The sequence below is a fragment of the Mesoplodon bidens genome (genome assembly GCF_964165515.1).
Source record: "Mesoplodon bidens genome assembly, chromosome: 5".
In the NCBI taxonomy this organism is placed as follows: Eukaryota; Metazoa; Chordata; class Mammalia; order Artiodactyla; family Ziphiidae; genus Mesoplodon; species Mesoplodon bidens.
This window is the reverse complement of record NC_138161.1, coordinates 99,522,378-99,536,092: the sequence shown is the minus strand read 5'-3', so window position 1 is coordinate 99,536,092 and position 13,715 is coordinate 99,522,378. Positions and strand designations below refer to the sequence as shown.

At 36.6% G+C, this 13,715-nt stretch overlaps 1 protein-coding gene across 8 annotated transcripts in view; it reads right to left on the bottom strand.

Moving 5' to 3' along the window:
- KLHL24 (kelch like family member 24) overlaps positions 1–13,715 on the bottom strand; it is a 36,798-nt gene that overhangs the window by 4,488 nt on the left and 18,595 nt on the right. For 7 of the 8 annotated variants that reach the window (XM_081236045.1, XM_081236049.1, XM_081236050.1 and 4 more), the window contains 4 exons: positions 9,161–9,345; positions 7,888–8,006; positions 4,116–4,304; positions 2,854–3,042 (listed from right to left, as the gene is read on the bottom strand). In XM_081236045.1, coding sequence (XP_081092171.1) covers positions 2,854–3,042; positions 4,116–4,304; positions 7,888–8,006; positions 9,161–9,345 — 682 coding nt within the window. Of the gene's footprint in view, positions 1–2,853; positions 3,043–4,030; positions 4,079–4,115; positions 4,305–7,887; positions 8,007–9,160; positions 9,346–13,715 lie in introns of all 8 variants that reach the window. The other variant, XM_081236051.1, reaches the window with a different exon arrangement.

Here is a 13,715-nt window from a genome sequence, read left to right as displayed (position 1 = left end):
GCAAGATACATGAGATGAGTTAGAAAACATAGTATCCTTAAGAAGACTGAATTCCAGTATAGAAATGAACATTTATAACTATAAGGAAATTTATCACTTGCATAATAGAGGTGTAAGTGTAGTTACAGATCAGAAAAACAAGAGATTAATTCTTAACAGGGCAACCTCAGTTTGTTGTAACTGTGAAGTGGTACTTGAAAGATGAGTAGAGTAGAATTACAAATAGAGAAGGTAGAAAAGGCATTAAAGGCTAAGAGGACAACATGAATCAAGGCAAGAACACATACCATCTGGATAGCAAATGCAAGCAACAGACACAATGTAATTTGGGTAAAGGTGAAGAAAGTGAAGCTGAAAAGGCAAGAAGAGGTCAGACAACAGAAGACCTAGAATGAAGTGGGAAAACTTTTAGATTTTATTCAGTACATTTCCAGAGAAGAGACATAATTAGATTTGCTGAAAAATAACTGGTGGTAAAATGGGTTAGAAAAGCAAGACATTAGAGAAAGGAACACTACTTAGAAAATACTGTTTTAGTTTAGGTAAGAACTGATGAGAACCTGAACAAAAGCAGGAACCACAGGAATGGAAAAGAATAGGAGAAACTCTTGAGGACACAGAACTGATATGATGGATTGATTCAATTTAAGAGAAAGCAAGAAAAATTTTAAAAATTAAGTTTCTAGGTGTGAAATAATAGAAAATACATATCAGCCTCTGCCCCCAGTTCCTGACAGAGCTCCTAAATCCCTTGCAATTTCCTGGTTGATGGGAGTGTCTTTTGTTCTAAGGAGGGACTGTTGCTGGGCTCCTAGATGGGGATTGGTCACCGGAGAAACCAAGCCATAATTAGAGGCTTGTAAGTTTCACCCCCGCCCTCCCTTCTCTGGAGAGGGGAGCAGGGCTGGAAACTGAATTATAACTGATCATGTCTACATGATAAAGCCTCCATAAAAATCCCAAAAGTATAGGATTTGGAGAGCTTCTAGGTTGGTAAACACACCCATGTCCCAGGAGGGTGGTGCACCTCAAATCCATGAGGACAGAAGGTTCTCTGCTTAGGACCCTTCCAGACCTGACCTTAGGTACTTCTTTATCTGGCTGTTCATCTATGTCCTTTGTAATACACTTTATCATATAACAAACCTGTAAACATAAGTAAGTGTTTTCCTGAGCATAATTACTGAATCCAAGGAGGGGGCTGTGGAAACCTTGATTTATAGCTGATTTGTCAGAAGTACTGGTGAAAACCTGAGACTTGTGACTGGCGTGTGAAGTGGTGGCAGTCTTGTGGGACTGAGTCCTTAACCTGTGGAACCTGAAGCAAATTTCAGGTCATGTCAGAAATGAATTGAATTGTAAGACGCCAGCTGAAGACAGAGATTGGTTGGTGTGGGAATAAACCCACATGTCTGGTGTCAGAAGTGTTGTCAGGGAGAAACAGAGTTTTTCTATTCACTAGGTTGTTTGGAAACAGAAAAAGTAAACTTGGGGAAGAAGGTGAATTCTGTTTTAAGTCTGAAGTCTTGGAACGCCATGGAAAACATCAAATAGGCAGTTGGAAATTTGAGTCTGGAGCACAGGAGAGAGGCTTTAATGGAGAATAAGATTTGAAGTCATCAGTACTGAGCAGTAAATGTGATCACTCAGGAACGGAGTATAAACTGGAAAAAGGGCAGGGGAAAGAGGCTCAAGGAATACCCGTATTTAAGGGTTGGGTAGAAAAAACAAGAGAACATGAATGAGACTCAGGAGATTATTAATGACCTTTGGGAGTACAATATCCCTAGAGTGGTATAGGTAGAGCCAGATTCCCAGCATCAGAGCCATCAAGCATTTTGATGGTGGAAGGAAAGAGGGTAGAGCCATGAAACAAAAGGCCAAGGGAAGGCCTTTATGGGGCAGGGGTAGAGGCCGTATAAGGGTACAAGTGCAGTGTGGATGAAAGAGACCCAAGTATAGCCATTTTCTTTATAACAAAAACAACAAATTACCTAGTTTCTAACTGCAGAAGGAAAGAAACCAGTTTGAGAGCATTTCTTCTCTTTTGAAAATGTGCTAGAGAGAGGGATAAGAACTGGAGTAGGAGTCTCAAAAAGGTCAAGGGGAAAAAAACCCAACAGCCCAAGAGCAATACCTACTTTACCATAGGATGGTAAAAAGTAAGTTATTATAGGGAGGGAAGTCCAAAAGGGAGGGGATACCTGTATGTGTATGGCTGATTCATTCTGTTGTACATTGGAGGCTAACACAGCATTGTAAACCAACCATACTCCAATAAAAATTAATTTAAAAATTAAAAACAAAAGTAAGTTATTTCAATAAATTCCTTGGAAGGAGTTCAAAACATGAATACCATATGCTTTATGTGGAGTTTAAACAATTTTTGAGGGACTTCCCTGGTGGCTCAGTGGTTAAGAAACCATCTGCCAATGCAGGGGACATGGGTTTGAGCCCTGGTCCAGGAAGATCACACGTGACGCAGAGCAACTAAGCCCGTGTGCCACAACTACTGAGCCTGCACTCTGGAGCCCGCGTGCCACGACTACTAAAGCCTGCGCGCCTAGAGCCCGTGCTCCACAACAAGAGAAGCCACCGCAATGAGAAGCCCGCGCACTGCAACGAAGAGTAGCCCCCGCTCTCCGCACTAGAGAAAGCCCATGGGCAGCAACGAAGACCCGACGCAGACAAAAATAAATAAATAAATTTATTTATTTAAAAAAAATTTTTTTTTTTGGAAATAATCCAAGAATACATGAAACACATAAATAGTGAAGTTACTGTATATTCATACTGGTCCTGTACTTGGTCTCTCTACATTGATTATTCTTTTGGATTGTTTTATGTTATTACCTGTCGGCTGAATGTATTCTGTACATGCATCCAGTAATCTTCAACTGGATCATAACAGTATATTGCCTTGGTCAGTCCACCAGCAACATATATCAGGTTGTTTAAGGATACGGCTGTTATACACCTCTTGGCAATTGGGATAGCTGCACGAAGTAGCCAAGAATTGGTTTCTGGATCATAAGATTGAACCTAATAATATATAGAAGTACTTAATTAAACTTTCTCAACAAAAATGCAAATTTACATAATAAAAAGTCTGCCAATATACAGAAACATGATTAAAAATAAAATCCCATTAATTCACAGAATTAAGGGAGGTTGGCTTGAGAGTAAAATATCTGAATTATGAAATTCTCAAAAGAAATACAAATTTATTACTATCAAGCAGAATAGAGTAAGAAACAAACACAGACCGTTTCCAAGTTGAATGGCTAGCAGGTTTGCTTTTTTTTTCCATTAAAAATAACAGTCTTATAAATTCTGTTATATAGGATAAGTATGCCTCAATTTGAATATAATTTCTTTACATGTTTAGGGAGTCCTTTCTTCAGAAGAACACCAGCGAACCTCAATTCAGTATACTTTGAATTATCACAAATTCTGAATTAATGAATTCTAAATATGTAACATTTGACATTAAAATTTAATTTAGAAAAAGAATTTATTGATTGACAAAGTTCAGTAAACTATTGCTAAATGAATTAGGCATTAGACACTTGTTTGCAGAATAAACGGGGTATTTTCTGAGATGTCAGGATGGCACATGTTCTTTTGTCTCAGGAATTCAATGAACTGCAGCAGCTTTGAGCCATCCTATATTTACATTAGAGAGGTTTTCTTTTCTTTTCTTTGTTCTAAGAATATTTTCAAAGTATGCAGAAAATGACGCAGTTGGAAGCAGTACAGTGTCTTACCCTTTGCTAATTCACTCCCCAATTGTTTTATGTGAATAATTTTTTGATTTTGTAAACTATACCAGTAAAAAGTTTTTAAATGGTGTATAGTACAACGCTGAGATCAGTCTCATCTCAAAAAGACTGGATCACACTTAACAGAAAATTGTTGGATACATTATGATCTCATTTTAGTAACTTGAAACTCAATGTTTTCCTCCCAAAGTATAAAGTACCAGACAATTTTTAAAAGCCCCCTCACACTAAGGGACCAAACTACCTACTTGATAGGCCTTCCATATTTCTCTTCTTGTGTGTATCATCGGTAATTTCTATTAAAAAAAAAAAGAGAGAGAGAGCATGGCTTACCTTATCAGAACAAGTATTATCATCAGGTCCTCCACCAATCACAAACAATTTGCCTATACAGCTAGTCACGGCAGGAGAACTCACTGCTTCCTTAAGGGGGGCAACTTCAGTCCATCGATTTGAAAAGGAATCATAACATTCTACGCTGCTAAGTCTGTTTTGCCCATCATAGCCTCCAACAACATATACCTATATGTAAAATACATGGAGAAATCTTAATTATCAAAATTTTGAATTTTTAACTAGTTAGCTAAAGAATTAAGGGATCTCTCCCCTTTAAAAAGCCCTTGGTAACTGTAATTGCAATATATTTAGCTCAGTTTCTGGACCTTTAAAAAAAATTATCATTCTCTCACCACCACCAAGGAGCCTTTTTAGACATTTTTTTCATAGTAGCCCCCTCCAACGAAAATTTTAATACCACAGATATATTGTATATCTGTTTATATACTGTATCTGTGCTTTATACACAAAACAGTATGATTTTTTTTACCCGCCCAAGAACCAATCTTCATCCCCTTAGGAGCAGTACTGCTGGCATTGAGAATTACAGGATTTAGCATAAATGCTCATACTCATGGATGGTGAAAATATTTGAATATTATAAAGTAATAAAAGCTATGAAACTAAAGTATTAAGTAAGGATTACTAGACTGTGAGATCTTTGAAGGCAGGGCCTATCTTGTTCTTTAATTTAGTCCCTGCAGTACCTAGAAAAGTACCTGATGCATTATGAACTCTAGATTGTGTATTTCAAAGGGCTTCCATGTACATTTTCTTTTCACAAATATGAGGAAGGTAGGGAAGATGAACTAATCAACAAGCCATTAATTAAATCAGTTACATGCAGAATCATCCATTAAGCATCACGAGATATACAAGAAACTTTTAACCTGTAGAAGCTCTCCTAAAAAAGAAAAAAAAAAAGCTCTCCTGTTTAACATCTATAATTCTTTTAATGAACAGTCATCATCAGCTCTTTCCTGCATCCATATCTAATTAACTGTTAAGTTCTACCGAGCGTTCTTTCACAGCATCTCTCACATCTGTCTCTTCCTTTTGTTTCCCACTGCCACCATCCTTGGGGTCCATAACATTTCATACCTCTCAATCTCCTGGTCTCCACTCTTGTACTCTCTAAACCACAGATTAATCTTCCTAAAACACCTCATCAACTCCTTTTACTAGTTTAACAATGAATGCCTAAGGGTCAAGGCCAAACTTTATACATTGTCATTCAAGTGTGCCCACAAATCTATCTTTCTGTACTCTTCCAAATTTCCTCAGCAGCCAATACTATTTCAATCTTGCATTTCTCACATTATGTTAAAATTATCTGTTGGTGGGTTTGTTCTCCCAACACCAGGCAGCCCAGAGAGGTTAAGTAACTTATTCAAGGTCATGCAGCTAGAAGGGGTATGGAAACTGTGGCACAATGTAGTACACAGAGGTACGGGCTTTGGAATCAGGAGAGGTAGGTCCATATTTAGCTCTGCCACTGCAAGTAAGACCTTGCTTGGGCAGTTTACCTATCCTGAGACTCCATCTTAATTTCCTCAATTTAAAAATGTAGACAATAATAGTACCTATCACATAATATAATTTTGAAGATTAAACTTTATTACTATTCCCCTACATGCATAAACTAAAAATATATGCTGTGCGCCTTAAGATAAAAGGCCTCTAGATTAGGAAAATCTGAGCTTTTGCTGTGCTTTATCACTTTCTGTGCAACCTTGGGCAAATGACTCGATCTCTCTGGATTCAGTTTCTTTGTAAACTAAAGAAGTTACATTAAATATTCTCTAAGATGTCTTTTTTTTTTTTTTTTTTTTTTTGCGGTACGCGGGCCTCTCACTGTTGTGGCCTCTCCCGTTGCGGAGCACAGGCTCCGGACGCACAGGCTCAGCAGCCATGGCTCACGGGCCCAGCCGCTCCGCGGCATGTGGGATTTTCCCAGACCGGGGCACGAACCCGTGTCCCCTGCATCGGCAGACGGACTCTCAACCACTGCGCCACCAGGGAAGCCCTCTAAGATCTCTTCTTGCTCTAAGATTCTATATTCCAAATCATCCTAGGTTTCCTTAACAGAGTGCATTTACAACTTTAAATAACTTTCTGTGTTTTAATTCAGCCTATATTGTAATTTTTGGGATAACTGTTTTCCATGAATTGAGTACTTGCTGTATAAGGTAGGAAGGATTCCTTTTATTTCTTGATTTAGTGCTTCCAAGTTTGGGGCACCTTCAAGTCAAATATACTAATATTTGTCAAATAAATTTGTGTTAATCAATGCATATATGATATTTGAGACATCAATCTTTTTCATATGCCTCTGTATGTTCAGACTAAATAATTATAATGTTTTTAATCAGACCTCATCTCTTTTCAACCCCTTAATTATTTTAGCTGCCCCTTTCCAGTAACATTTTGTCATCCTTGAGGTACAGCTACCAAAACTGTATAACTGTACTAACAAACTGTACTAACAAACCAGTGGTTTTAGAAAATACTCTATTAGTATTTTATTTCCATTACATCTACCTCCAAGTCCTCATTATTTCACTGGTCTTATAGACAGCAGCAACACAGTAGATCAATACCCTTAGGAATTAACAATAGCTTTCAAACTGCGCTTTGAGAAGCTCTATTATTCTATAGTATAGAGATTTCAAGACGCTTCTGTGGGGAGATAGGAGGAGGGAATGAGAAATGATGCGTGGCTGAGTAGGAAGGGTTCCTGGCATTATCTCTGTTCCAACTAGAGCAGTTCTGCTTTCTCACTGGTGGCTCTAAAATGTCTTCAAGAGAGGGCTTAAGAGGCAGCAATCGTTTTAGAAGAGAGTCCTAGGGAACCAGACAAAAATATATGTGCAGTATATTCAATATCTTATGATAACCTATAATGGAATATAAGCTGCAAACAAACAACACCCCTAAAACACGAATCACTATGCTGTACACTTGAACACAATATTGTAAATCATCTATACTTCAAAAAAAACGTGCGAGCAAGTATGCTGCTTTTATTTAGATTGCTCATTAATTTGAAGTGGCTTTGGAGGAGCTGATAAGAGACAGAGGCAGGGAAGGGCTAAAGAGTCCAAGTTAGCCCTTGATACACAGCTGTATTTTTATCTGCTTTATGTAATAGCTTTTTATATTAGATTTAACTTCAGAAAAGTTACTTGTCTACTAGTGATTCAAAAATCACTAGTCTACAAGTGATTCTCAAGTTCCTAAGGACAGTAAATGGTCCAGAATCAAATTATATGTTTTTCGTATTTATTAGCTGCAGCCAATAATAAGTTTGCTTTAAAATATGTTGGTGAGTTTATCTTAACACTTATTTGTTTTGTCCCTACTTGTACAAATAAAAAAGATAAAATAATATCACTCTACATAAATATATCTTGGCGTGAATGCCAAAGTCAGTAAAAGGAAAAAGATTGCTTGGATTAGACATTGGCCTGTTTTTGTACTTGGTGTAACTCCTTTATTTTCCAATGTTTCTCAGTTATTTAGACTGCACTGGTGCCTGAGAAGAGAAATGTGCTGCACTGCTACAAATTCCTAGTTGGGAGAACAAAATACCCATTCAAAAGTACAGTGTCAAATTGTTTCTATCTTCAGTTTATGTATTGAGGTTAGAAATGGAAGGAAATACAATCTGAGTCCAAAATACCCAGAGGGTGAGTAAAATCAAGAATTCATCTGTGGTATGCATTCTGGAAATGTAACAGCAATAATAATAAAAAGTGATTTCTCTTACTTTACCAAGGAGGACAGCCATTTTGTGACGCCATCTGCCTTTATTTAGAGAAGCAACTCTGATCCAAATATTTAACTGTGAGTTATAAATCCAGACATCACGGCCATTGATTCTTCCACCTTTAAATGCAAAACAATGCGCACACACTAACATGTATATCACCAAGGGATCTTTGCCAAAGGCATAGATAATGAAAACATTGAGCTATTCACCCAGTCCGAGAATTTGAGAATTCAGTTCAATAAATGAAACAAGGACCCTCTTAAAACTTAAAATGGAAATGGTCCTACAGAGCAGATTTAACTTTGTCAGTTGTTATCCTGAGAAATAATAACTATACGCCCCAAATAATAAAATGTAGAATATGAATTTACCAAAGGTGTAAGACTGTTCATTTAAGAGTCAGACAACAGAAGCACCCGGACAAAAGAATTATTCTAGAAAGATTTTAAAAAATCACCCGTTTTTTAAAAAGTATACCATTGTACAAAATAAAGTATGTGTTGTTATACTGTTCAATGTGTAGTAATATAGTAACCTGCAGAGGTGGTAAAATTATTTAACAAATTAATTAACAAACTTAATTAAACTTCAGATTATAGATCCTATAGTTATACTTTGTATGTAAGTCTGTCGCTTTATTGTCTGTTTGATTTTAGAGGTAACATATCACGTATTACAATGAAAGTTCAAGTTAGGAATTTTAAGGAAAATCCTATTTCATAAGCTTTGGGGAGAATTTCAGAAAACATGGGTGGGTTAGAGACGATTAACTGAGTACTTTTCATTTTGCATACGTTACTGTGTTCCTTAAAACAAAGTAAACAGGTAAAAGTTTTAAAAATTGTACCATATTCTATATGCATTTGAGAGCATTTAAAATATGATATGGCCTATCGTTTAGTGCAGGGAACATAGTCAGTATCCTGTGATAAACTAAAATGGAAAAGAATATGAAAAAGAATTTATATATGATAACTGAATCACTTTGTTATACAGTAGATATTAACACATTGTAAATCAATAAAATAAATTTTAAAAATATGATATAGTTGAAGGCATTTTCTGGAGAATCTTTTGTAAATCGTTCTGCATCATCTTGTGCCTGTTTTTAAGAGCAAAAAGTCATTTTCAGTTTTATTTGTTGTATAATACGATCTGCCTAAGGTGGGCATATCTACTTTCACTGTTTTCTTTTGAGACACTGTTATGGTTTAAAATGGCCAAGCTGTGATTAAATTAAAAGTAGCTACTGTAATAATTCTTTATTTACCTGAAACAAGAATGTCATTCCTTAGAGCACAGACCGCATACTCTGATTTGGTAAATTCTGGAAGCTTAGCCAAAGACTTCCATTCTCCTGTCACAGGATCATAGCACTCAGTGTATGGAAGATTAAATCCCCCAACTCGTTCACAGCCTCCAACGACAACTATCACCTCAGAATAGCCAGTTGACCTAAAATAATTATTATAAGAATGCAAAAATAATAAATTAAAATACCCTCAAGACTGTTTAAAACCCTAAAAGCATACCATTGTCATAAAGAAAGTAGAACACTATTATAAAGTAAACTGTTAAGTTTATTCTCTCAGTATGTGCCAACTAATACAGCTTGCTAATTGCTTACTTTGAGAACATTTACAAGTGACCTAGTGACATCATCTTTCCACAGAAAATTTCTATGGGTAATTTTTTTTCTATGAGTTTTACCTTAAAAGTTATAAAATGGTCCAAAGATCCTACCTAATTCAATTGGAACCCTGGTAATATCAAGGGTGACTTTCAAATGCAGTTTTGCAGCAATCCAGATATGCATAACCACACAAGGTAAGATAATGCACTTTTTCTAAGTGTAGGAAAATGGAGCTTTTTCATCAGATTGCTAGTTCTAAAAAAACATTCACAGTACAATCTAAGTACCCTTTAGAGAAGTATGTATACTTGTTCAGACACTTTTTTTTTTTTTTTTTATGCTGTACGCGGGCCTCTCACTGTTGTGACCTCTCCTGTTGCAGAACACAGGCTCCGGACGCACAGGTCCAGCGGCCATGGCTCACGGGCCCCGCTGCTCCGCGGCATGTGGGATCCTCCCGGACCGGGGCACGAACCCGTGTCCCCTGCATTGGCAGGCAGACTCTCAACCACTGCGCCACCAGGGAAGCGGCTGGGCCTGCGCGTCCGGAGCCTGTGCTCCGCAACGGGAGAGGCCACAACAGTGAGAGGCCCGCGTACCGCAAAATAAATAAATAAATAAACAAACTGTTTTTGGGCTGTGCCTCATGGCTTGTGGGATTTTAGTTCCCTGACGAGGGATTGAACCTGAGCCCTAGGCAGTGAAAGCGCAGAGTCCTAACCACTGGACCGCCAGGGAATTCCCTAAAAGTAATTTTTCTAAAGTTAAGTAAATTATGGTAATCCAATTCAAAGTGTTGGGTGGTCACTAAAGATGTTAACAGAGTTTATAACAAAGGATGCTAAAGGAAAAAAGCAAGATGAAAAATTGTACAGAAGGTCTGATCAATACTATGTAAATAATGGGTCTGGAGAGAGCGTATGCTAATGATGGTTTTCTCTGGATTGTGTGGCTTCCTCCTTTATATCAACACAAATTTTCAAAACGATAATGAGCATGGGCTACTTTTAGAGTGGAAGAGACAACTTTTAAGAGCACTAAGGGAATCCAAAGTTTAATTACTGGCTTCTTTTACTTTGTAGTTTAAAAAGATACTGACAGGAAAAACTAAAAGCTTATCCAAGCCTTTTCTTTTTGTTCATAAGGCTCATGGAAATGAAAAAGTCTTGTAATTGCATTTTATGACTGCTACGATATTAAGTCTCACAAAGAAAAATGCTAACAATGCCTCTTCTCTTACTTAAATGTGGAGGGAAAAAAGACAACATCAGAACACTTATTTGTAGTTTTAGACTGATGTTTTACAATTACACTAGAAAAAAACAAAGTAAAGCAACATTGGTATGTCCCTTTAACAGAGCTGCTATATTCTAGCTACACGTACTCACAGCTATTTCAACTAACAATCATTCACCTAGTCCATGCCAGGCATACTTTTTCCATTATAAAATCAGAAATATATATTGTAGAAAAGAATTTTGTTCACAGATGCAATAAAAATTACTTTTAGGAACCCAGCAAATTATATTACCCTAAACTAGAATATAGTAAAATATTATCAGAAGGACTCAAATACTATCAATAATATTTACTATTTTCCAAATAATTGCCAAATGAAAATATTGAAAGTAAATAGTGGATAGCACCAGACATTTAGTAGTATAACTAATGACTAATTTATCCTTCTTTCCATAGACGTATTATTTCCTAAAATCTTACTTAAAATACTTCTAAGACAAACCCACGTGATATTCCTAAAAGTCTTATTTACTGATTGAGCAAAACAAAAATTGTTAAATACTGTCACTGGGGTTCAGTCACTCCTGATAGTTTTAATACAAAATCAAGTTAATTATTACATAGAATTTTGACAGAAATTTGTTTTATACTTTCCTTATAGCATTTTACTTGTTTTATACTTTCCCTTTGCTTGAACTTGCTTGCTTTTTCAAGACTTCTTAGCCCAGTAAACATATATTGTCTGTTTTGCACCTTGGAACAAGAAGAGAAAACAGCACAAAAAGCTAATGGCTAAAACATTTAGTCTCACTAAATAAGGGATTATTTTACTGTCTATATGTGTAAGTATCTGAAAGGATCAGCAAACTAGTAGTTTTGCCTGACTGAAGATCTTATTTGCAACCAAATGGCTTTTAACTTAATTAGAGACAAGTCTGGTGTTCTCATTAGAGACTGTTAACTCAATAAAATAGTTATTTTTATTTCTTGAGCTCAGAAAAATACTTATCTCAGGCAGGAAGATGACTGCCTTAAAGGAAATGAGTTGCTGCAGCTGATAACGGTGACTAGAATAAAAAAGCGGCCAAGATGATAGTATAGGATGAATAAAATTCTGGATACCCATGCAATCTATTTTTTAGAGTGAATGTTACTTTATTAACCCTTTTAAATGAAAATTCTGATTTTCTGCTGTGACAAACTAACAAATATTTGCTGCTTTAGTATTATGTCTCACCATTTGTTCCTATGAAAGTGTGACAAGCAAATTATCTTTTTTCTACATTGGTAAATATTTTTTAAAAAGTCATCGCACTCTTTTATCATAAACTTGAGAAAAGATCAAATTAAAAGGTCACATTCTTTGATTTATGTGAAATATAAAATAATTATAAATCCACAGAATATTCTAAACCAAATCAGTAAAATGGATAGTAATTACCAGGTTCAGTTAAAAATCTCAAAAGGTGAAATAAAGGACTTGCTAGCTGAAATAACAGACCCACTTATTATCAATGCAAACATGCCAGAGACAGATGAAGTGCCAAACTAACTTTCATCAACAAAAAGGGGTCAGGGCTTCCCTAGTGGTGCAGTGGCTGAGAATCTGCCTGCCAATGCAGGGGACACGGGTTCGAGCCCTGGTCTGGGAAAATCCCACATGCCGCGGTGCAACTAAGCCCGTGCACCACAGCTACTGAGCCTGCACGTCTGGAGCCTGTGCTCCGCAACAAGAGAAGGCCACGACAGTGAGAGGCCCGCGCACCGCGATGAAGAGTGGCCTCCGCTCACCGCAACCAGAGAAAGCCCTTGCACAGAAACGAAGACCCAACACAGCCAAAAATAAATAAACAAATTCATTAAAACAAACAAACAATATCTTTAAAAAAAAGGGGGTCAAAAGGTGATCCTGGCTAATAAGAAAAATAACAATATATTTAAAAAACACAAAAGGAAATGTTTCCATATAGTGGGAAGTTGGGAGAAGGGGGAGGAGTTAGTGACATAGTCTATTTACCATTCCAAGACTCAAAAATACCTGAAAACCAAGCCATCACACCAAAAAATGAACTTAAATAGAGATATGATACTTTAAGCCATAAAGAGAGCGAATGGCTCTCTAGTCCGCAGGATATGACAGTTACTAAACTTAATATATTAACTATATATCAGAAGAGGGGATTGGTCAGCCCTAGAAGCAAGAAATAAATGAATGAACAAATGAATGAAAGAGTAAATAATAATCACAGAGGCAAACATTTTCTGTGCCCATTCAAGTTATTGTCTAAAGGAAAAGAGAAACCTTAGGTAAGCTAACTAGAACATTACTGGGTTTTTGGTTCATGGTGGGTGAGACTTTCTCAAGCCATACTAGCTGAGAAGACTCTGGTTCTAAAGATCTACTAGATCCCTTTGTTTGGATTCTAAGCAACCTTTTTGAAAACTTTGGCTTCCCAACTGGTAACCTGCACATAGTAAGAGAATATGCTGGAAAGGTTGACTTAAAATATCTAGTCTGTTTGACAGTTCCACTTCTTATTGCCAATACATGTATATAAACTAAAAGATAAATGAGTTTATCAGTCTCTCATAATTAACATTAAATCTGCCCCTAACAGTCTGATCTTACTGTATCAAAAAAAAAAAAAGTTTCTAAGCCTAGAGGAATCACTGGATTATGGTTCATCAGTATAAACGAATATAAATGACCCCTTAAGAGGCTTATGCCAGCCATAAACCTTATGGCTTTCTAAACTTAGTAAGGACAGTTTCAGCTTGTGTGGTAAGGCTTTCCACCTGAAACTGGAATAGACAGAATGGGTTCTACAAAGAAATGGTTGTACTGAGTGAAAGATTCAAAATGTTTACTCTTAAAAATAAGCAACTGTATAAGAATTTATTATCAGGAGCTGATCACAGATGTGCTTATATAGCCACAAAGATGTTCATCTCA